We start from the raw sequence: 21,662 nt of genomic DNA on the forward strand, positions 1-21,662 counted from the left end.
CACCCCATATGATGTGTCATTGGATTCAAGCAGGTTAAAATTCACTTCCAGCTTTTTCTACAGCTTGAGTGTTCCTTTCTGTGTTACAGGAGCAAATTTTCAAGATCGATTCCAAATGTGAATCTGGGAAGGGACGCTGCTCTTTCAACCCTAACGTGAACACTGTCTCTGTTATGATCAGTAAGTGAAAACAATCAGGGCTTCTGCAGGCTGAAATCATTTGGTGCTGAGAGTCAAACGATTGTGTGTTGTAAACAAACTGAGACAAAGGGTAAGAGAAGGAACTGAAGAAAATTATCTGTCAGTAACTGTTTTATTCAAGGGCATCTCACCTCATTTCAGTGGACTGAACTGTAAGATTCCTCTTGCAATAAGTTTCCATTCTTCTGGGCTTCAGGCCATGTACAAGTGATTGCTAAGTAAAAAAAATAAGTAAAAAAATTCTCCTCAGGTCTCTGACCAGAAAGAGTTGAGAACTTTTTGGTAGGCTATGACAGTCACCAGTGTAATTCATGAACGTTTCTACTTAAAAATGGAAAATCTCTAACATGATTTTCCCAACTTCAAATTTACTTATTTTTTTAATTTGAATATTTTCTATTATTTTATTTTTTAAAAGACACAATAAAAGAATAATATAAGAGAAATGACTTGATTTGAATACTTGTACTAGATTCTAAGAATTTGCATAGCATTAAGTATGTAAGAAAAAGAAAGTGTAAAGTATTAAAGAAGAAAGCGATATTTATCAAGCTGATGGGGGCAGATTTGGAAATGGATTTGGTAAAAGGGTTTGGAAATTGATTCAGAGACTGAGCACAAATAAATAGCAGGGGGGAAATGCAATCATAACTAGGAGAGCTTTTCTTAGAGTAATTCTAAGGTTTGGTGGCTTCACAGCAGAATAATTTACCATCTCAAATCATTGCTTAGTGTTCACAATATTAGTTCTCCCTTACATTTAATCACTCACTAGTTGGTCATAGATGGCAAGAACTGCATGGAATTCCATGTAAATGAGTAAGCAGCTTGTTGGAAAAGGAAGAGAGCTAGAACTGGTTCTTCCACTGGGAAGCAAGTGCTGGGACATCATAGGAAGATGTAGGAGGAGAAAGACATGTTAAGTGCCTTCTAAATTAGGTTTATTCCCTTTAAGGTGTAGTGTAAATGCTGTCCCATAGTGGATTTGATCTCAGTTGGATGGGTTGACATTTTCTCTGGAATGCATGTTTTCTGTCCAGGTGTACGTTTGGATTCGGCCTAAAACTAGCATGCGGGAGGTGACCAGGAGTGTATTTGTACAAGAGTACATGTTCACAGCCCCCTCTGTTGCACTCACTGCTGGCATTTTGAGGAAAGCTACTGATGCTGTCAGGCAAAAATAGGGTTTCCATTTCCAGTAGCCAGGGCAGACAAGGATATATGGTGGCAGACTTCCCACTACAGACCCTTTGGAGTACTGGGCATAGAAGAGGGTGTCAGTTGTGCCCATTTTCCGAGATTTCCGAGCCAGCCATGATAATGCATGGTTTAGTCATATGCTGCCTGGACTACTGTACGCACTATGTGGAGCTGCCTTTGAAAACTCTCAAGCTGTGGAATTTCTCACAACACAGGCAAGGCTAACTCCTTCTTTGTCCCTAAGCCAGTGAGTGGCTCAGCATGCTTGCTTTTCTTGCCAAGGAGAAGAGCAGCCATTGTCCTTCTTTCTCTCAAACCAACTTGAGATTTTTCTGGAACAAAAGGTAGGATGCCATTGACCTTAGCATACGGTTTTTGTGCTTCAGAATGAAGGAAAACAAACTCCAGAGGTTGTTTAGCCCTACGGCTTCATTGGAGCATGACTGAGAACATCTCTCAGTCCCTTTTGCTCCCACCAAAATCAACAGGCGTTTGGCAGCTGGGACACGGTCGTTTGTTTGACCTCTACACTTGGCTGCCAGATGCACATTTCCAGGGGGGAACAGGGGGCGAAATATACTGTAGAGTGGGTAGCATTTCTCTTTTCCAGGAGTTGAAAACCAGCGGCATTTTAAGATTAAGAACTGGAACTGGCAGGGGATGTAAGGGAGAAACAAGCACAAAAATAAGTGAAGCCCCGAAAATTTATTTGGAAAAAATAGAATAGAATAGAATAGAATAAAATAGAATAGAATAGAATAGAATAGAATAGAATAGAATAGAATAGAATAGAATAGAATAGAATAGAATAGATAATATAAGAGAGAGGGAAAGGTGCAGGATACACTCACACATGTGTATGCTCATGCATGTACATTTTCTTTCTCACACATATCGGCATCCGTATGATCCATGAGCAAAATCCCAAATCTGTAATACCTTTTATTGGGCTACAAAAATGCCTCCAAGAGTTAAACCTTCCAGTCTTCACAGGGCTGAGCATTGTAGGTCTTAAGGTGGGGGAGAAACACACAAGTGCATGAATCATGCTAGCTACCACTTGTGGCCACAAGATTTGAAGTTAAACATTCCATGAAGGAGACTCAAGTTGAGTTTTGCTGATATCAGGTTTCATCTCCAAAGATATCAAATTTATTGGGGTGGGGTGGGGTTCTGTCTCTAGTATGCAAAGGACAAAAAGCCCCCCCCCGTACTCTTCAATTGCCTATATAACAAATTATGCAAATTATGCTAATATCAGTATACATAAAACCAAATGCAATTATATTGTAGCGTTAATTTGCACACCTGTGATTTAAAACAATAACAGTACATGCATACAACGGCTTTCCAATCTCCAGAACATATTTATTTCATATGGGTTATATCACCCTCATATTACTTGCCACAAACCCCTATGTCTTTAATAGAAATGTACTGATGGCTCCCTGCAAGCCATAGTTTTCAAATGGATATATTCTTTGGAAGTATCTCTTACCTCTTTGCTTCTTTATTGTGAAGTCTTTTCTTTTCCTTGCAAGTGTTCTCATGTCTTAAAGAAATGTATGTACTAGTGCTAACCATGCTTAACGTTAACCAGGATCATTCATAACCATGGATTACAAATAGAGATGAGCATGAATTTAAAAAATGAGTTGTAAAATTCATCAAAAATCACTAATTTGTCTATTTGTATTCATCCAAATTTATGTCTCCGATGAATATGAATCAATGAATTTTTAGCGATTTTTGATTTGTTGATTCATTGGGCCATAAAATGGCTCCCATGCACTAGAGACACTAAAATTACAGAGAAGTTTCCCTTGACTATCCTCTAGAACAGTGGTTCTTAACCCTTGTTACTCGGATGCTTTTGAACTGCAACTCCCAGAAACCCCAGTCAGGACAGCTGGTGGTGAAGGCTTCTGGGAGTTGCAGTCCAAAACTCCTGAGTAACCCAAGGTTAAGAACCAGTGCTCTAGAATTCCTCCAAGTTTGGTGAAGATTGGGTTTCGCTCAAGCCAGCTGCCAAAATGCACTTTCTTGTGGAGGGGATCCACTTTTGTGGCATATTACTTGGATATTCGAAACCCAATCTTCATCAAACTTGGTGGGATTATAGAAGAGAGCCAGGGAAAGTTTTTCTGTGATTTTGGTGTCTCTAGCTGCCTGGGGAAATTTTCTTGGGGGGGGGGCTTCTTATGGGTGTATAACTTGGACATCCAAACCCAAACTTTGCCAAACTTGCAGGGCTTGTAGAGGAGAGTCAGAGGAAGCTTGTCTGCAATTCTGGTGTCCTGATGTGCTTGGGGTGAGGGTTATAGGGTTTTAAAAGCTAAAACAAATTGATAAATAGATTCATCAATTTGTCAGAAAAAAAATCATAAATTGGGCCATAAATTCTCAACCTTAATGAATCACGAATCAAAACAAATCACAATTTTTCCAATTCATGTCCATCTCTAGTTACAATCCTATATTTCATTTTCCTTCACAATTCTACTTTCTTCTTTTTGATGAGGAAAGCAAAGTTAATTATTTTTGCCTGTTCTCTCATGCCCCACCCCCTGCAAATGTGTCTAGGAGTTTTGCAAAAGCAAACATAAATGAAATATGCACTGGAAAGAAACAATGCCAGAGAGTATGAGCTTGTTATTGCTCTTGCTAAGACCAATTATTTGGGCAATTAGACAATTAAACCAAAAAGAAGAGGAGGTGGCAGATGTTATTGGCAACTAATTAGACAACTAGGCTGGAGGGATAATTAAGAAATAACTGACAATGCTGGTATGCAGTGGGACAAAGAATAGCAAACGCTTTAGTTTTATTTATTTTTTTAATTGACAGCGACGTGGGAGCATTCTGTTAAGTCTGGACAGCAATCCTGTAATAAACAAATGGGGAAAAATCATGAAGTTGTTGTGCTCACGGTAGAAAGAAAAATAAGAAAAAGTTAATTATTAACCTTTTATTAAAAATATAGCTTTCTTTTAAAAAATTAGAACAGCACAGAAATCTTTTTTTAAAGTACCTTTAAATTCAGTTTCAGTGATTTTTTTTGTGGGCTACTTTTCGGTGGTGGGTGGACTGAAGGGGATAAAGAAAAACAAAACAAAAATGTGTCCTTGACTGATTGCCCAATTAGTTGCACAACTGCACCTGTGGAACTGGGTTCTGGATAGCTCTTCTGATTTGTTCTGAATTTTGCAACCACTTGTACAACTTCAAGTTATACAAGCATGCCTAAGCAGCAGGATTTGGCCACTGTGATTTTTGTGCCTTTGTTTTACTATAAGTTCTTTAAAAGGGAGAAAAGCAGCATGTACATCTGAAGTTTAAGTGAATGCATGAATTCACAGAAGTGCAGATATAATGATAAAATATGGCTAAAGGTGAACGTGAAGGGAATTGTAGCCAGTGGGAAGGTGAGGTGCTTTATTCCCGAGTGGCAAATTATGATTTTCAGACAGCCAGTGTTTCAGCCATGCCAAATCCCAATACAGTTATGACAGAGTTTTGTAGTTTTTGTATCTAAATTGATTGTCCTAGTACAGAGTTCAGTCTCTGAGATAAAGATATGCAAGAAATTCAGTTCATCGAGCGTTTGGAAAAACACATGGGCAAAATTCTGCACCTGCTGGACTGAACCTGGAAGTGGGTACAATTTGCAATTAGAGATCTTTGCAATTCTGGACTCGCAATGCATTCCCTGAAAGAAAAAAAGTGCTTGGTAATATGTACACATTTTTAAAATATAGAAACTGCCAAGGGCATGAATTTCAAAGAAAAAACACCTCATAGAATCAACTTGAAACAAACTTGGATGGGGGGAAGGGAGGAAGCCCATAGAAGTAGGCTTGGCACTTGGTTTCATATTGGGAAAATGGGATCCCCAAAGTGATTTATGAATGAAACCTCAAAACAGCCAAATTCATGGATTTTTTTGGTTCATAGTTTGATTTATGCCCATCTCTATTGTGAACCATATGTCTTCAGCATAATACAGTCTCCTGGTTGTGAAACAAAGCCTGCTTGCCAGTGGCTGCCCACCTTTACTGTGACAGGTTCTTGTTGATAGACAACAGTGAAGTCAAGTAAAGGTTGAACATTATATATGACAGTCGGCACAGAGTTCATGACCTTGGCAGCAGCTAGCAATGCAGAGTTTCGGAATCTTGTGGATGAACAGGTATTTCTAATCACTGGAAAGCAATCTGCAAACCTCAATGGAATGATGCTACTGAGCCATGCTTTTGTAGTAACTGTTGGAAATCAGAAGGTATTTTTGCTAATATATTGCTTTGTGGGACTGTGTTGCTGGCCTATGGGATTTGTGTTGCTAATCCCAGAGAGAAGAAAATACTTAAAAGTCATTGCCATGTCCGTTGTGTGCACTTTGTGATATATGAGCTGAATTCTTCAGTGCAAAGGAATTTAGATCCATAATCCCATTGTTACCAGTGAAGGTTGCATGCCTAATACACTCTTTTGAAATATTTTGAGATGGAAATGTGCTTTGGCTCACACTGAAAATACTCAGCTTTTGTGTACCTTACCTTCAGTTGCACTGAATAACCTACCTCACCTTGAAGTTATACTAGGTCAGATTTCCCCACAATGTATATTCCTAGTTAGCAAGCAACATGCCACATTTTGGATCTGACAAGACCAGAATGAGAGCATTATTGGATCTCTCCTCTGTGCATGAAATATGGGAGGAAACAAAAGGGGGAAAGCACTGGTTTGGCTTTCTATGTTTCTATGCACAGTTCACAATGCTGGCAATTATGTTAACTTCTCTGAATGAACAATGACCATACAGTCAGACCAAAAGTCTATGTAGTCCAGAAACGTCTTCTCATAAAGACCAGATAGATGCCTCTAGGAGGGCCCCAAGCAAAATATGTCTGCAACCCTCCCCTTTGTGTTCTACAGCATGATGCCTCTGATATCTCAGATAATGTACAATCTGACTAAACTGGCTGGCTAGCTTATGGAATTGGAGCACATGAATGCAGAACTAGGAACTGAGAGTTCAGTTCCCCTGTGTGTCTCTCAGGAGTAGAATCAGCCTGTGTTTGCCTTAGGTAAGCTGTACAGTCCCAGAGCACTGCCAAAAGAAGGGAATGATAAACCAGTTCTGAGTATTTTATACCTAGAAGACCTGCCAAGTCAGAATCTACCCAAGGGCATGCAATTATAATTATTGTTGTTGTATCCTGGTTGGCAGCCATTCATGACTTTGCCATGAATTTGTCTAATTCTCTATTAAAGCCATCCAAGTCTGTGGCTATCACTATGTCATGTGGTCACGAATGGTTTTTGAGCAGGATATTTGAAGGGCTCCCTTCTGCCTTGGGGGGCTGACTTGAGTGTTCAAGAATCTCTAGAATTATGCTGGGTTGTGACAAGGAAAAGGCCTTTTCAGTGGAGTTGGCTCTGGAGCCTCCTTCCAAAGGAAGTCTATACTGCCTCCTCCTTAATGTCCTTCCACAAGTTGGTGGAAACGTCTCTGTTCTGGAAAGCATTTGGGGTGTGAATTGCCACTTCACCTAATTTGGTTTTGAACTGCCTATGATTTTAAAATAACTTTGCTGATGCAGTATGTTGTATTCTACTACTATTTAGATCTTCTTCTGGTACATTAAAGGTTAACTAGCTTTATTTGACATACACTTTCATGGACTGTAACCCACTTCTACAGCAACTTGGCAGGATAGCCTATATCAAGAATCCATGATTAAGATCTTCACCTGTCGCACTCAAGGATTGTTAATGACCCTCATCAACCATTGCCACGCTGGGCCATTCACGCTCCCATGATATTTCATATTCTCATGAATCTATGCATGTCTATCTACTGAGGCTCCTCTATGCCATTCATCAGAAGAAGCAGGCTACAGTCAATGAAAGCTTAAGCCCAAAGAAACGTGTTAGTCTTAAAGAAGTCAGAGGCATGCCTACCCCACTGGAAATTTCTCACTGTTGATGTCAATTTTGAGTTGTTAGTCTATTGCATTATTTTGCTATTTGGCCCTTTGCACTCTCCAGAAGGAAGGTGGAATGCTTATGCTTAAAGTAAATACATAAACAAGCCAGCCAACTGCAGCTTAAGAATTTCTCACTCTGAAATCCTATTAACGGCTCAATAATTGCCTTCTCCAAGCATGACTCATAATAGAGACTTAAACACAATTTCCTTCAGTTGTTTCCCTTATGGCCTCCATCCTGCAAATCTAACATTCTACACATCTGTAACTACATATCTGGAGACTCAGGCAAAGGGTTGTTTAACCCTTTCCTCCCTACAAGAGCTTTGCCCAGGTGTTCTCATGGATTTCAGAGACTTGCTTCCACTTGCTATCTGTTGACTTCTGATGCAGCTGAGGGGCATGCGTGTAAAAATTCCCCTCATGCTTTGCTTCAACATCCATAGTTGGAGTCAGCTAAAAAGGCCTTGTTTTTGGAATCAAATGATAAAGCTACACAATATGGAGATCACAGTATGGGAATAGAGATTTGGCTGGGATCCAGAGTAAGTTAGCCCTTATATCTACATGTAGGTCAGGAATGGAGATGTATTGGACATCTCCTCAACTAGCACAGCTAAGGTTTTTGGAAAGCTGAATGTCACCTCTTCAGGTTGGGAGGACAAAGGTTCACCACCCTTCCATGAACTCTGTCCATTTTGATTCCAAAATAAGTTACAACTTTTGTTTGTTGGGTTGCATATTTATGTCACAAGCGAAGGTGTTTTGATAATCCTATGCTCCTCTTTCCAGTACTTTTATAGCACATAAAAAGGATGTCTCTTTCCTTTAGAAAGTAGAAGTTGATTATTTGTGTTACTTTTTCCATCTTTCTGAGCTGGCTCCTAGTGGCTTCAACCACTAAATCATCTTCCACTTGAAATGTTCTTCCCCACATTTTTTTGTTCTGGTTTCGTTCTTAATTATATGGTTGCTCAAAGGTTTCCATCAAGATGGGATGCTGTGTTGGAGACTTGGGTTTTGTTTTGTGTTTTTTTTAAAAATCATGATTCAGAGGAAATCCCACTTTCATCCCACTCATTACAGAATTAGAAAATGGACATGTATCAAATAGAAATAGCATTCTAAAATTGCATCCCCCCCCCCCCAAGGAGGTATTCATTTTTTCCTCTCTTTCACTTTCTCCAGATGAAGAACTATTTTCAGGAATGTACATTGATTTCATGGGAACTGATGCGGCCATATTCCGTAGTTTAACCCGGAGGAATGCTGTGAGGACTGATCAGCACAACTCTAAATGGCTCAGTGGTAAGAAGACCATGTTTAATTTCTTCACTGTACTGTACACTAAATTACAAGATATAAGAAATTGACTTCATGCTATTCAACTGTTCTGTTTGACATTTTATGCAGTAGGACTGTACAGTTAAAGTGACAGAAAAAATACATTTCAGACAGTTAAAAGGAGATGTTTGCAAGATGGACTTGGGAAGCGAACTATTTCCTCAGGGCTTCTGGCTTTGAGTCACTGAATTCGTTCCTAACCTATTCATTACTTGCAGGTATAGACAACAAATTAATCCTATAGACTAACAGGGATATGAGAAATATTTGTTTTAATTTATACTTCAATTGTATAAGTGAATGAAAACAACTTCTTTGTTTTCATTCACTTATGCAATTAAAGAATACAATTGTACATTTGATACAACTGAACCAGGGAGCAAGACATTTTCACTTCCGTAGAATTCCTTACCTCAAGACTGAGACATGGAGTATTCCCTGCCCAGCAAGGTTCTTGCAATTTATGCACAATTCCTCTGGGGCTGTCTTTACAACCCTAGTGTCATTTCCTTCTGAGAAGCACACACGCACACACGCACACCTATATACAAAGCAAGCAGAGAAGAATTAGCTGATTGTTTAGAAGGTACAAACAAACCCTAATTTTTTTAGACTTCTGTGAAAACCAATGCAGCTGTTGCAATGTTGAGCAACTTGTACAAGTTACACTACAGTGGTGCCTCGCTTAACGAGTGCCCCGTATAACGAAAAAATCGCATAACGATGGCTTCGTTGCCATCGCTTTTGCGATCGCACAACGATCTTGCCTATGGGGAAAAATCGCTTTGCGATTTTTCCCCATAGGCACCATTTTCCCCCAGCTGAGCGGCGGGAGCTTTGAAGCCCCGCTGCTCAGCTGGGGGAAAATGTCGGCAGTGGGCTGTGGCCTCGGAAGGACCCCGAAGCCACCGTCCCCTGCCGACAATTCCCTTCCGAGCTCCGGGGACAGGCTGGGGGGTGGACCGGGGAGCTTGAAGCCTCTCCGCGCCGCCTACCCCCGCTGTTCCCGGACTTCTGGAAGTCCGGGAACAGCCTGGGTAAGCAGCGCGGAGAGGCTTCAAGCTTCCCGATCCACCCTCCAGCCTGTCCCCGCCGCTTAAAGCCTCCTTGCGCCGCCTACCCAGCCCGTTCTCGGACACCTAGGTGTCCGAGAACGGGCTGGGTAGGCGGCGGGGAAGGCTACCGGCATCGGGGACAGGCTGGGGGGTGCACCGGGGAGCTTGAAGCCTCTCCGCGCCGCCTACCCCCGCCGTTCCCGGACTTCTGGAAGTCCGGGAACGGCGGGGGTAAGCAGCGCGGGAAGGCTTCAAGCTTCCCGATCCACCCTCCAGCCTGTCCCCGCCGCTTAAAGCCTCCTTGCGCCGCCTATCCAGCCCGTTCTCGGACACCTAGGTGTCCGAGGACGGGCTGGGTAGGCGGCGGGGAAGGCTACCGGCATCGGGGACAGGCTGGGGGGTGCACCGGGGAGCTTGAAGCCTCTCCGCGCCGCCTACCCCCGCCGTTCCCGGACTTCTGGAAGTCCGGGAACGGCGGGGGTAAGCAGCGCGGGAAGGCTTCAAGCTTCCCGATCCACCCTCCAGCCTGTCCCCGCCGCTTAAAGCCTCCTTGCGCCGCCTATCCAGCCCGTTCTCGGACACCTAGGTGTCCGAGAACGGGCTGGGTAGGCGGCGGGGAAGGCTACCGGCATCGGGGACAGGCTGGGGGGTGCACCGGGGAGCTTGAAGCCTCTCCGCGCCGCCTACCCCCGCCGTTCCCGGACTTCTGGAAGTCCGGGAACGGCGGGGGTAAGCAGCGCGGGAAGGCTTCAAGCTTCCCGATCCACCCTCCAGCCTGTCCCCGCCGCTTAAAGCCTCCTTGCGCCGCCTATCCAGCCCGTTCTCGGACACCTAGGTGTCCGAGAACGGGCTGGGTAGGCGGCGGGGAAGGCTACCGGCATCGGGGACAGGCTGGGGGGTGCACCGGGGAGCTTGAAGCCTCTCCGCGCCGCCTACCCCCGCCGTTCCCGGACTTCTGGAAGTCCGGGAACGGCGGGGGTAAGCAGCGCGGGAAGGCTTCAAGCTTCCCGATCCACCCTCCAGCCTGTCCCCGCCGCTTAAAGCCTCCTTGCGCCGCCTATCCAGCCCGTTCTCGGACACCTAGGTGTCCGAGAACGGGCTGGGTAGGCGGCGGGGAAGGCTACCGGCATCGGGGACAGGCTGGGGGGTGCACCGGGGAGCTTGAAGCCTCTCCGCGCCGCCTACCCCCACCGGGAACGAGGAGGCTTTAAGCGGCGGGGACAGGCTGGAGGGTGGATCGGGAAGCTTGAAGCCTCCCAGCGCTGCTTACCCCCGCCGTTCCCGGACTTCCAGAAGTCCGGGAACGGCGGGGGTAGGCGGCGCGGAGAGGCTTCAAGCTCCCCGGTGCACCCCCCAGCCTGTCCCCGATGCCGGTAGCCTTCCCCGCCGCCTACCCAGCCCGTCCTCGGACACCTAGGTGTCCGAGAACGGGCTGGGTAGGCGGCGCAAGGAGGCTTTAAGCGGCGGGGACAGGCTGGAGGGTGGATCGGGAAGCTTGAAGCCTTCCCGCGCTGCTTACCCCCGCCGTTCCCGGACTTCCAGAAGTCCGGGAACGGCGGGGGTAGGCGGCGCGGAGAGGCTTCAAGCTCCCCGGTGCACCCCCCAGCCTGTCCCCGATGCCGGTAGCCTTCCCCGCCGCCTACCCAGCCCGTTCTCGGACACCTAGGTGTCCGAGAACGGGCTGGGTAGGCGCCGCAAGGAGGCTTTAAGCGGCGGGGACAGGCTGGAGGGTGGATCGGGAAGCTTGAAGCCTCCCAGCGCTGCTTACCCAGGTCGTTCCCGGACTTCCAGAAGTCCGGGAACGACCTGGGTAGGCGGCACGGAGAGGCTTCAAGCTCCCCGATCCACCCCCCAGCCTGTCCCCGCCGCTTAAAGGGTAACCGCAGCGGCTACCCCAGCCATGGCCGGACTCTAGGGAGTCCAGCCATGGCTGAGGTAGCCACCATGGGTCAGATCCAAGCCGCGGGGGGAGGGAAAAAACCGGATAATCCGTTCCAGTTGGAACGGATTAACCGGTTTTCAATGCATTTCTATGGGAAATGGTGCTTCCCATAACGATGTTTTCACATAACGTTTTTTTTTCTGGAACCAATTAACATCGTTATGCGAGGCACCACTGTATTTGTATAGCTCCAGAAGATATCTCAGTCTCAGGCAGGGAGAGGGAAAAAATCCAGTTAATCAACCATGCCTGAGAGGGCAAGGCAAGCAAAGATTTACATCCCTTGAGAATATGTGCTTCCTATGACTGTCTGGATAGCTCTGTGGATTAGTTCTCTGGCTGTGGAGCTAGAGGTTGGGAGTTCAGTTCTCCTCTGTGCATTCCAGGAAAAAAGCCAGCCCATTTAAACTTGGCAAGATACACCATTCCAGGCACCTTCAGAAGAAGGGAATGGCAAGCCACTTCTGAGTCCTCTCTATCTAGCAAACCTTGGAAATGATCGCCATAAGTCAAAAAGCAAAAGCAAAGCATGCTGCTTATATACCATCTCATAGTGCTTAAAGCAGTGTCTGGACAGTTTACAGTTTAACTGCATATTTCATACACATACCAGCAAGTTGAGTACTTAATTTAATACCTCAGATGGATGAAAGGCTGAGTGAACCTCGCCTTGGCTACCGGGATTGAACCTGGGTTGTGAGCAGAGGTTTGGTTGCAGTACTTCAGTTTAACCACTGCACTGTCAGATTTTATATAATGGCTTATTACGACTTTCAGAAATACTGTCATATGTTGAAGGTGCTAAAGCAACTGTGTGACCACTTGTCCTTACTAAGGTGCTTAATATGTATGAGTGGTAAAGATAAAGTTCATTGGAAGCCTGGAGAGCTATTTATTTTGAACCAAATTTAGAAGATTGCTAGCAGCAAAAGCATTATAGCAAGCTTGTATATTTCTACACAAGATGACTGAAAGTTAACTGATACTTCTCACGATAAATACTGTAATTCCACTGTCTGTTCTGCAAATCATTCTGCAAATATATTTGAGAATTATCTGGGTTTCTTTATGATTACATCAATGGGATTGACTGAATCATAAAACACTTTTGTTGCTTTTATTGATAGTGTGGTGACAAGCTCTAGCAAAGCCCCTAAACATGCTACAGCTATAACATATTCATGTGTCTTGACAAGTCACCCGTAATGTACAAAGAGGTCCAGCAAAGTCCTCTCATTCAGGCCAGCAAGCCATGCTTCTTCCTCAGAAACCTTTTTTGTTTCCACTTCCATTTCTTCTCTATTTCCACCAAAAGACACAGAATAGTCTGTGGCTACTTAGTCTGCTTATTTCTCTTTGGGGGTTGGGAGGCTCTCTATTTCCACACCTCCTTGGGTCTTGTTTTGAAGGGGTTTCTTTTATTCCTCTGCAAACTTTGCAGATGCTTCACACCTACTAATAACTCTCTTGCTGTGGATCATATCATTTTGGCAGGAGGGTTTGTGGTTAGCCTGTAACAGTAGAGGATGGGCAGAGCCCGGTCAAAACACACAGGCTGGCTTCCTTTTGGTATTGCATAGGGTTTGTGCAACTTGCCGTAGCTAATTGTGGCTCCTTGACAAAGTGATGGAATGCATCTCAGCTGCACTACTCAGGACATGACTAAGATGTGCCCCCGCATGTGATCAAATAGTTGCAGCAAATAGGGTTCTTACTACAGACTCTATCACATATTCAAATAGACACAGAGCCATGAGGGCAGGTAGGCATTCACACATACAGACAAACAAAGTCCTCTTTCTCCAGTAAGGCAGGAGTGGGCTAGATGAGGGCAGTCTGAGCCCAGAGTGGGGCAGAACCCACTAGAACTAATAGAGGAGCCACCACTGAATGTTACAGATGATTATTGAGTTTACTGTGTTTTTCTTCACAAATATTACTTGTATATCAGAAGCCTTTGCTAGGAACTGATCTTTGTTTTTCTGCTCATTCCTCCTGATGACCCAGATACAAAGGCCATAATTCTGATAAGAGAAAGATCCATGACTCCTCTTTGGAGTGGCCAATCTCCATGAGAACCACAAGGTTCCCTAAATGGAAAAGGATGGGTGTGTGTGGGTGTCCCAATTGATCTCTGGTACAGTGGTGCCTCGCTTAGCGATGTTAATCTGTTCTGGAAAAAAGCCCATAGAAACACATTAAAATGCAATTAATGCGTTCCTATGGGCTAAAAACTAACCTTTAAGTGAAGATCCTCCATAGGGGTGGCCATTTTCGGTGCCTCTAAAGTGAGGAAACACAGCAGGTGGCCATTTTGTTTTCCCGGTGGCCATTTTGAAACCGCCAATCAGCTGTTAAAAAAGGGTCACTTTGCCATGATCGCTTCCCCGCGATCATCGCAAATCGAAAAAAAAATTGCAAAGCAATTGCTTTTGCTATCACAAAAAACTTTGTCGCTAAGCAATTTCGTCACTCAACGGAGCGATTACTAAGCAAGGCACCACTGTACCTGTGCTGCCAGGCTGCTGTCACATTACTTGATCTGCGTGTTCTAATTGCCGCATGTCTTTGTGTCATTTCAGAGCCCATTTTCGTGGATGCCCATCTCATCCCAGATGGCACCGACCCGAATGATGCCAAAGTGTATTTCTTCTTCAAAGAGAAACTGACGGACAACAGCGGCAGCACTAAGCAAATCCACTCAATGATTGCTAGAATATGTCCTGTAAGCAAAACTTTTTTTTGGTATGCTGTTCAGGACAAAAACTGTGCAGAGTTGATTATAGGACCCAAAAAAAAAAAAAAAGAAAAGAAAAAGAAAAGAAAAGAAACAAATGCTCAAATCCTGTTATAAATGTAGAAAGTCACAACGAGTATCAGCCTACTGAATCAATAGAACTTACATAGAAGTTCCTATGTTGTTCCCTTTGGAGACACCAGACCAAAATATGGCTTCTTTGGGCAGGCCATTGGCAATATCCTTCATATATAACTTGCCTGTTCCTTCATACCATTTTTTTTCCTATTTCTTGCTTCATCCCCTGTTAAAAAAAGTTAAAGGGAAAACATGGCACATGCACACAATGCCTTTTTGATGTGTAGCACTACGTAGGAGCTCTCTGTGTGGAGGGATTCATCTTTAAGGCACACCCTTCCAAAAGGAAATGCCCTTTGTTTGAATTTTGGCTCCTGTAAATTAAAGACAGGTAACTGCAGCCCTCCAGAAGTTGTTGGACCACAACTACCATCAGCCCTAACCAGTGTAGCTAATGGTGATGGGATATTGGGAATTGCAGTCTAGCAACAACTGGAAAAAGGCTGAGAGGTTACTCCTCCCGGCTCTAAAGTTAGCACTTTATGGATCCTAGCCTGTTTGGTTCTAAATACAAGGTGTAGACCCTGCACGGTTGCCCAGTTACTGGTCTTAGGAAGCCATTGGAGGAGGTGTGAAAGACACATTGCCTCACCCAACACTTGGAGATAGTCCTGTTCTTCATCACACTGCACTATCTAAAGAAAGGCTTCCCTGTCACAAATCATCTGACCATTGCATAGTTCATTGAGCATTTGCTGACGTGTTCTTTCCTCTTAATGATGCACATAATGCAGTAGAATAGATATATTATGTTTTGGATTTGATTCTTCTCTGTCAAAACAATATGATGTGATCTGGATGTCATGTTTATTTTATTTTATTTTTGGTCAAGTTGCCCAGTAGCATTTTTTCAGAAGAAACAAATATGACTAAACCATTGTTATCCTAATGAAGCCCAGATGACTTCTTAAGAAGCCTGAAGCGGTTCTGCTAGAATTATCTTTGCCAGAAAACCTCCAAAACTAGGCTTCAGATAAATATGAGCTGGACATGTGTGGTGGTATCTGATGATCTTACTAGAAGTTGGAAAAAATAGTTATTTAGACAAGATTTAGAATTCATACTTAAAAAAAAAGGACCTGCCACATTCTAAAGTAATATAGACTTCTCTTTCTTCTGGATCCTACCCACTCCAGATTATCCTCTCAACAGTCTATCAGCATTCTGTTGACACTGAGTTTGCTGAGCGCTCATTGAGCTTAATTCTTCCACTGTAGGGTATTTTTCCTAAAAGTTAATTATGCACCTGAAGAACTAGGATTCATACACACACACGTTTGATTCATTTCCACTGGTTGCTAGGTGATGTGTGTGTTGACTATCAGATCTACATGTAATAGGTGTTTTAGACTGGGTCACTTGAGGTTACAGATAGACACTGCACATTTGAAAGTTCTCATTTCAGAAATTTCTTCTCAATTGTTCTACACAGAAAAGCAGGACAAGAACTAATTTGCCCAACATCCTGTTTCCCTTTGTGGGCATAAGCATTCAGGCTTGCAATCTGCTGACCTACCACCCTGCCGTGCCACAGTTGAGGAAAGTTGTACCACATGATTTTATTGCATGGTTGGTTGGTATAGTTTTTAAAGCTAATAATCTCATGTCTCATGTGGACTAAAAGTTCAACATCCTTCACTCAATGGGCCATGTTACTGGTATGATGGAAGTGGTGGTTCAACAAGTCTGGTGGAACCAGACTGGAGAAAGTTGATTTACTTTGTCTATAAACAAATTCTAATTTCATTATTTGAGTCTTTTCAGGCCAGCCTATGTGGCCTTGGGCAAGCTGCACAATCCCAAGGTGCCCCCAGAAGAAGGGAATGGTAAACTACATCAGAGTACGTTTTACCTAGAAAACTCTGAAAAGTGTCACCATAAGTCTGAATTGACTTGATGGCACATTATTATTATTATTTGGAGTTTATCACCCTTCTGAGGAGAAATGGTAGAAGCATTTGATATCCCAATTAAAGTCCATATTGTACATTCGTGGGCAGGGCAGATCCTGAGTGCCTGCTCAGAAGCATGTACAGATTTCAGAATGTTTCATTGTAAAGTGTTTATTTCTCTTCCTTTTCACTCCCTAGAATGACACTGGTGGGCAGCGTAGTCTTGTCAACAAGTGGACAACCTATTTGAAAGCAAGGCTTGTATGTTCCGTCATGGATGATGATGGCACAGAGACCTACTTTGATGAATTAGGTACAGCGGTAGGAATTTCTAAGATGGATAACAGCATGTTTTACCTCTGATGGTTTGTACTTAAAGCCTTTGCTTGCAAAGACCTTTTCAAATTTCATTTAACATTAGAAAAAAGTTAAGGGAGTGCGAGACATAAACAACTTGATATGTCCAATAAGGTTGTAAATGGGTCCCTACTCTGATCTGGAGTCCAATTTGAGGGTTTGGAATGTATCCAAGTTTGATCAGCAAGAATTTGTGCAGCATCTGATTTGATTTGTACTTTGGATTTCAACTGATTTGTAAGCTTGCCTTTCACTTGCATTAGAAAACCAAAACTTTTTTCTTTTTGCACTGATGTAAATGAAATATGAAGAGATTATGAATGCCAAAGAGGGAAGAAGATCTGCCCAATTTTAGACAGGGGTTGTATGCTAGATGCATTTAAATGTAGCTTTGATAAATAACAAAAAAGAAAAAAAAGACTAAAGTGAGTTGTGCCCCCATTCAATTCTAGACGTATAGTATAGAGACAAATTGATTTGTCTGATCTGGACTTCATATAAATCAATCTGAATCAGGTTGATTCAGTTGAGAATCTGAAATTTGTCATACTATAGTGCAGCCAAGATTTCAGTCTGATACTTGTAGCAGGTGTTATTTCCTCTAAATGATTGGCAGAAATCCTGTGATGTAATTTATTCCTGTGTAAAGCTTATGATGGGCTGATTTTCAGCCCCACTGATTTTTAGTGGGACTGATTTTCAGTAATTAGCAACTCTTTATGACTGTCCCACAGATTTTCAGATTCCCATATAATCCCTTTCATCGTACAGAAACTGTGGGAGCCATGGAACATAACGAAGAGTCTATAATTAGGAGATATTTTTCTGCTGTTGAATGATGATGATTTGGGGAGAGATCTTTCGTGATTAAAGACCTCCTCCTACTGTCCTGCAGCTCCCATGGCTTCTACACAATAACAGCAACAACATGGGGGGGGGACAAAAGAAGGTCCGAATTATTGAAAATCGCCCTTTTTCAGGCATAAGTTACACAAGTGTTTCACCATTCATTGAAAATCTGTTGTACAGCTGTGCATTTGCTGGTTAAATCTGATTCCAGGGTGCACATTACCCAGATATAGAGCAATGAAGGCATGTGCACTCTGAAATAACCAAAAGTAGCCTTTAATTAGTGGTGATTATCTGATGATGACATCATTATCACAGTTGTTTGTGTAGCTGTGCAACAGGATTTCAACACTATATACTTTAACATGGGTTTTTACTTCTGCTACACTTGTGGCTTATATTGCTGCTGAGTCTTCTTTAGAGGACAATAATTGCTGCCTTTCTAAGCATTTTCTCCCAGAGTAAATAGGATTATATCTTCAGGCATTTATTTTTGCAATGCTGAATCACACCTTTTATTATTACATCTATAGAATGATTTGAACCATGTTAATGAGATACCACGAGACACTCATGCACATTCTCTCTGTCAATTGTGGTGCCACCTGTGACACAGGAGTGACTGCCTAGGACAGAAATGGCCAATTTGTGGTCCTGCAAATGGTGGATAACAGTTATAAATGGTGATGAATGCTTACAGTTGCGCTCCAACAACATCTGGCAGGTCCTGCAAGCTTCAAATGGAATGAGCAGGATATGTGGTGCTGAGAATTGGAAATCACTGTGTGGCATGCACAGATTTATTTAATAACTGTTTTCTTTCTGTCCTTCAGAGGATGTGTTTCTTCTTGAAACAGACAACCCCCGAACAACATTGATATATGGAGTTTTCACAACATCCAGGTAACCATACATATATTTATTAAAGAAACTGCTCAGATTGAATTTTATGTAGTACAGTCATTTTCTGTGAGGTGACTCATGCCAGTTGATGTGTTTTGTAAATCTATTACCTTCTAAAATGGGATAGACAACATGCATTTCCTGGGTCACATTAAGCTGTCCCTAAGGCCATCCTTGGAACCTTCAGTTTTAAAGATGGGGGACTAAAAATTTCATATTTCTGTGCTTGAGGGCTTCTAGGAAAAGTACAGGGAACTCAGGAGCTTCCCAAGCACCCCCACAAATGAGTTAAATAAACTTTGGAAGTACCCATCTAGCCATTTTCTATTTTAAAAATGGCCCTCAACAGCCATTTCCAGACTTGGTAGAGCCTAGGAAGGATCATGGGGGCAAATAATATGGCTTCCTTAGGCCTCCTGAGATTGCCTACCTCTGAACCTAGGGGAAGTTCACATTATGTGTAATAGCATATAATATGTTCACATTTTGCTGTATTACAAGAAAATGTTGACAATATTAGTATGACTAATGATTAACTATTCTAATTTAATTGTGAATTTTGGTTATGAAACGACCCTGCAATGATAACAAGACAAAAGCTTTCTATAATAAAACAGTGTCTTGTACTTAAGGAACACCAAATTGTTTATAAGCTCTGAGGCACTGATTCTGTGTTTTGTTATGAGGCTTTCCTCTGAAACTATTTATCATCTGTTCCCTTTAGCCCATACAATATTGGAGCAGCACATTAACTGCTTCCACATATCTGAATTGCTCCATCAAAGTCTATCAAAATTATTGTTGTTGTTTAGTTGTTAAGTCGTGTCCAACTCTTCGTGACCCCATGGACCAGAGCACACCAGGCCCTCCTGTCTTCCACTGCCTCCTGGAGTTGGGTCAAATTCATGTTGGTTGCTTCAATGACACTGTCCAACCATCTCATCCTCTGTCGTCCCCTTCTCCTCTTGCCTTCACACTTTCCCAACATCAAGGTCTTTTCCAGGGAGTCTCCTCCCTGGTCAAAGTATTGGAGCCTCAGCTTCAGGATCTGTCCTTCCAGTGAGCACTCAGGATTGATTTCCTTCAGAATTGATAGGTTTGTTCTCTTTGCAGTCCAGGGGACTCTCAACAGTCTCCTCCAGCACCACAATTCTAAAGCATAAGTTCTTTGGTGGTCAGCCTTCATTACAGTCCAGCTCTCACTTCCATACAACACTACTGGAAAAACAACAGCTTTGACTACTGCATGCGGACCTTTGTTGGCAAGGTGATGTCTCTGCTTTTTAAGATGCTGTCTATGTTTTGTCATCATTTTCCTCCCAAGAAGCAGGCATCTTTTAATTTTGTGACTGCTGTCACCATCTGCAGTGATCATGGAGACCAAGAAAGTAAAATCTGTCACTTCCTCCATATCTTCCCCTTCAATTTGCCAGGAGGTGATGGGACCAGTGGCCATGATCTTAGTTTTTTTATGTTTAGCTTCAGACCATTTTTTTTTGCGCTCTCTTTCACCCTCATTAAGACGTTCTTTAATTCCTCCTCACTTTTTGCCATCAGAATGGTATCATCTGCATATCGGAAGTTGTTGATATTCCTTCCAGCAATCTTAATTCTGGCTTGGGATTCCTCCAGCCTTTTGCATGATGTATTCTGCATATAAGTTAAATAAGCAGGGAGACAATATACAGTCTTATCATACTCCTTTCCCAGTGTTGAATCAGTCAGTTGTTCCATATCCAGTTCTAACTGTTGTTTTCTGTCCCACGTATAGATTTCTCAAGAGATAAATGAAGTGGTCAGGCACTCCCATTTCTTTAAGAACTTGACATAGTTTGCTGTGGCCCACACAATCAAAGGCTTTTGCATAGTCAATGAAGCAGAAGTAGATTTTTTTCTCAAACTCTCGCTTTCTCCATAATCCAGCACATGTTAGCAATTTGGTCTCTAGTTGCTCTGCCCCTTCGAAATCCAACTTGTACTTCTGCGAGTTCTTGGTCCACATACTGCTGAAGCCTACCTTGTAGGATCTTGAGCATAACCTTGCTAGCGTGTGAAATGAGTGCAATTGTACAGTAGTTGGAGCATTCTATGGCACTGCCCTTCTTTGGGATTGGGATGTAGACTGATCTTTTCCAATCCTCTGGCCACTGCTGGCATATTAGCACCTTAACAGCATCCTCTTTTAAGATTTAAAATAGCTCCACTGGAATGCCATCACCTCCACTGACCTTGTTGTTAGCCATGCTTTCTAAGGCCCACTTGACTTCACTCTCCAATCAAAATACACAGGGTTAAACAAATGGCTTTCAAGTGTTGACAGATGAGAGACAATTTTGTCTACTTAATCACCTTGCTTGGTTTCAGGATTTCAAAAGTGTTTTGGAAATAAGTCTTTCTAATATTGAAGAGGACTATTGTCTACTTGATTCATTGCCAGTTTTTCTGTTTTTAGGGAGTTTTTTTTTTTTTACTAGTGACCTCTTGTACCAGGTTTGATGAAGGCAGAGAACCAACTGAGTTATCAAACAGTGATGTAATACTGTACCTATATAATGTACTTTTAAAATGTCCCGCTAGCTCTTTCCTTTAGTCTCCAAATGCATGTGTTAGAAATAGTACCACCAGCAAAAGTTAGATCAAATAGAAAATAAAATCTCTTAGCAACCTAATGTTTTCTGGGTGAGTGGTTGACTCTGAACTATTACCATCCTCAGTCAACACAGTAAAAAGCTTGTGCTATGTGATGGCTGTGTCTGTCAACAGTGTAAGAAGGAAGTTTAGCAATAGAGATGGGAAGATGGTAAAAGGCCACATTTACGATTACATTATGTGTTCTGAATGTTTGAGCTAGAAATTAGGTTTGCCTAATCTGTATTGTAATGGGTCAAAATAGAGGAACCCATATAAAGAAGGAACAAACTGAACACTGAGTCTATTCTAGACCTTGGAGATAATTTCCTCACTCTCTTTATAGCATTTACACTAGCCAAGGTTTCTTTCACATCAAACTCATAAGAATTTATTTTTCATATTTTGAAAAATCACATCAAAGTG

The 21,662-nt window shown here is 42.7% G+C and overlaps 1 protein-coding gene across 3 annotated transcripts in view; it reads left to right on the forward strand.

Annotated features, from left to right (window-relative positions):
- Positions 1–21,662, forward strand: part of SEMA3C (semaphorin 3C) — a 174,824-nt gene that overhangs the window by 112,973 nt on the left and 40,189 nt on the right. For all 3 annotated transcript variants that reach the window (XM_020790016.3, XM_078394289.1, XM_073000725.2), the window contains 5 exons: positions 90–180; positions 8,580–8,699; positions 14,315–14,457; positions 16,698–16,812; positions 18,539–18,608. In XM_020790016.3, coding sequence (XP_020645675.3) covers positions 90–180; positions 8,580–8,699; positions 14,315–14,457; positions 16,698–16,812; positions 18,539–18,608 — 539 coding nt within the window. The remainder of the gene's footprint in view (positions 1–89; positions 181–8,579; positions 8,700–14,314; positions 14,458–16,697; positions 16,813–18,538; positions 18,609–21,662) is intronic.

Source organism: Pogona vitticeps, chromosome 5 (assembly GCF_051106095.1).
Source record: "Pogona vitticeps strain Pit_001003342236 chromosome 5, PviZW2.1, whole genome shotgun sequence".
Lineage (NCBI taxonomy): Eukaryota > Metazoa > Chordata > Lepidosauria > Squamata > Agamidae > Pogona > Pogona vitticeps.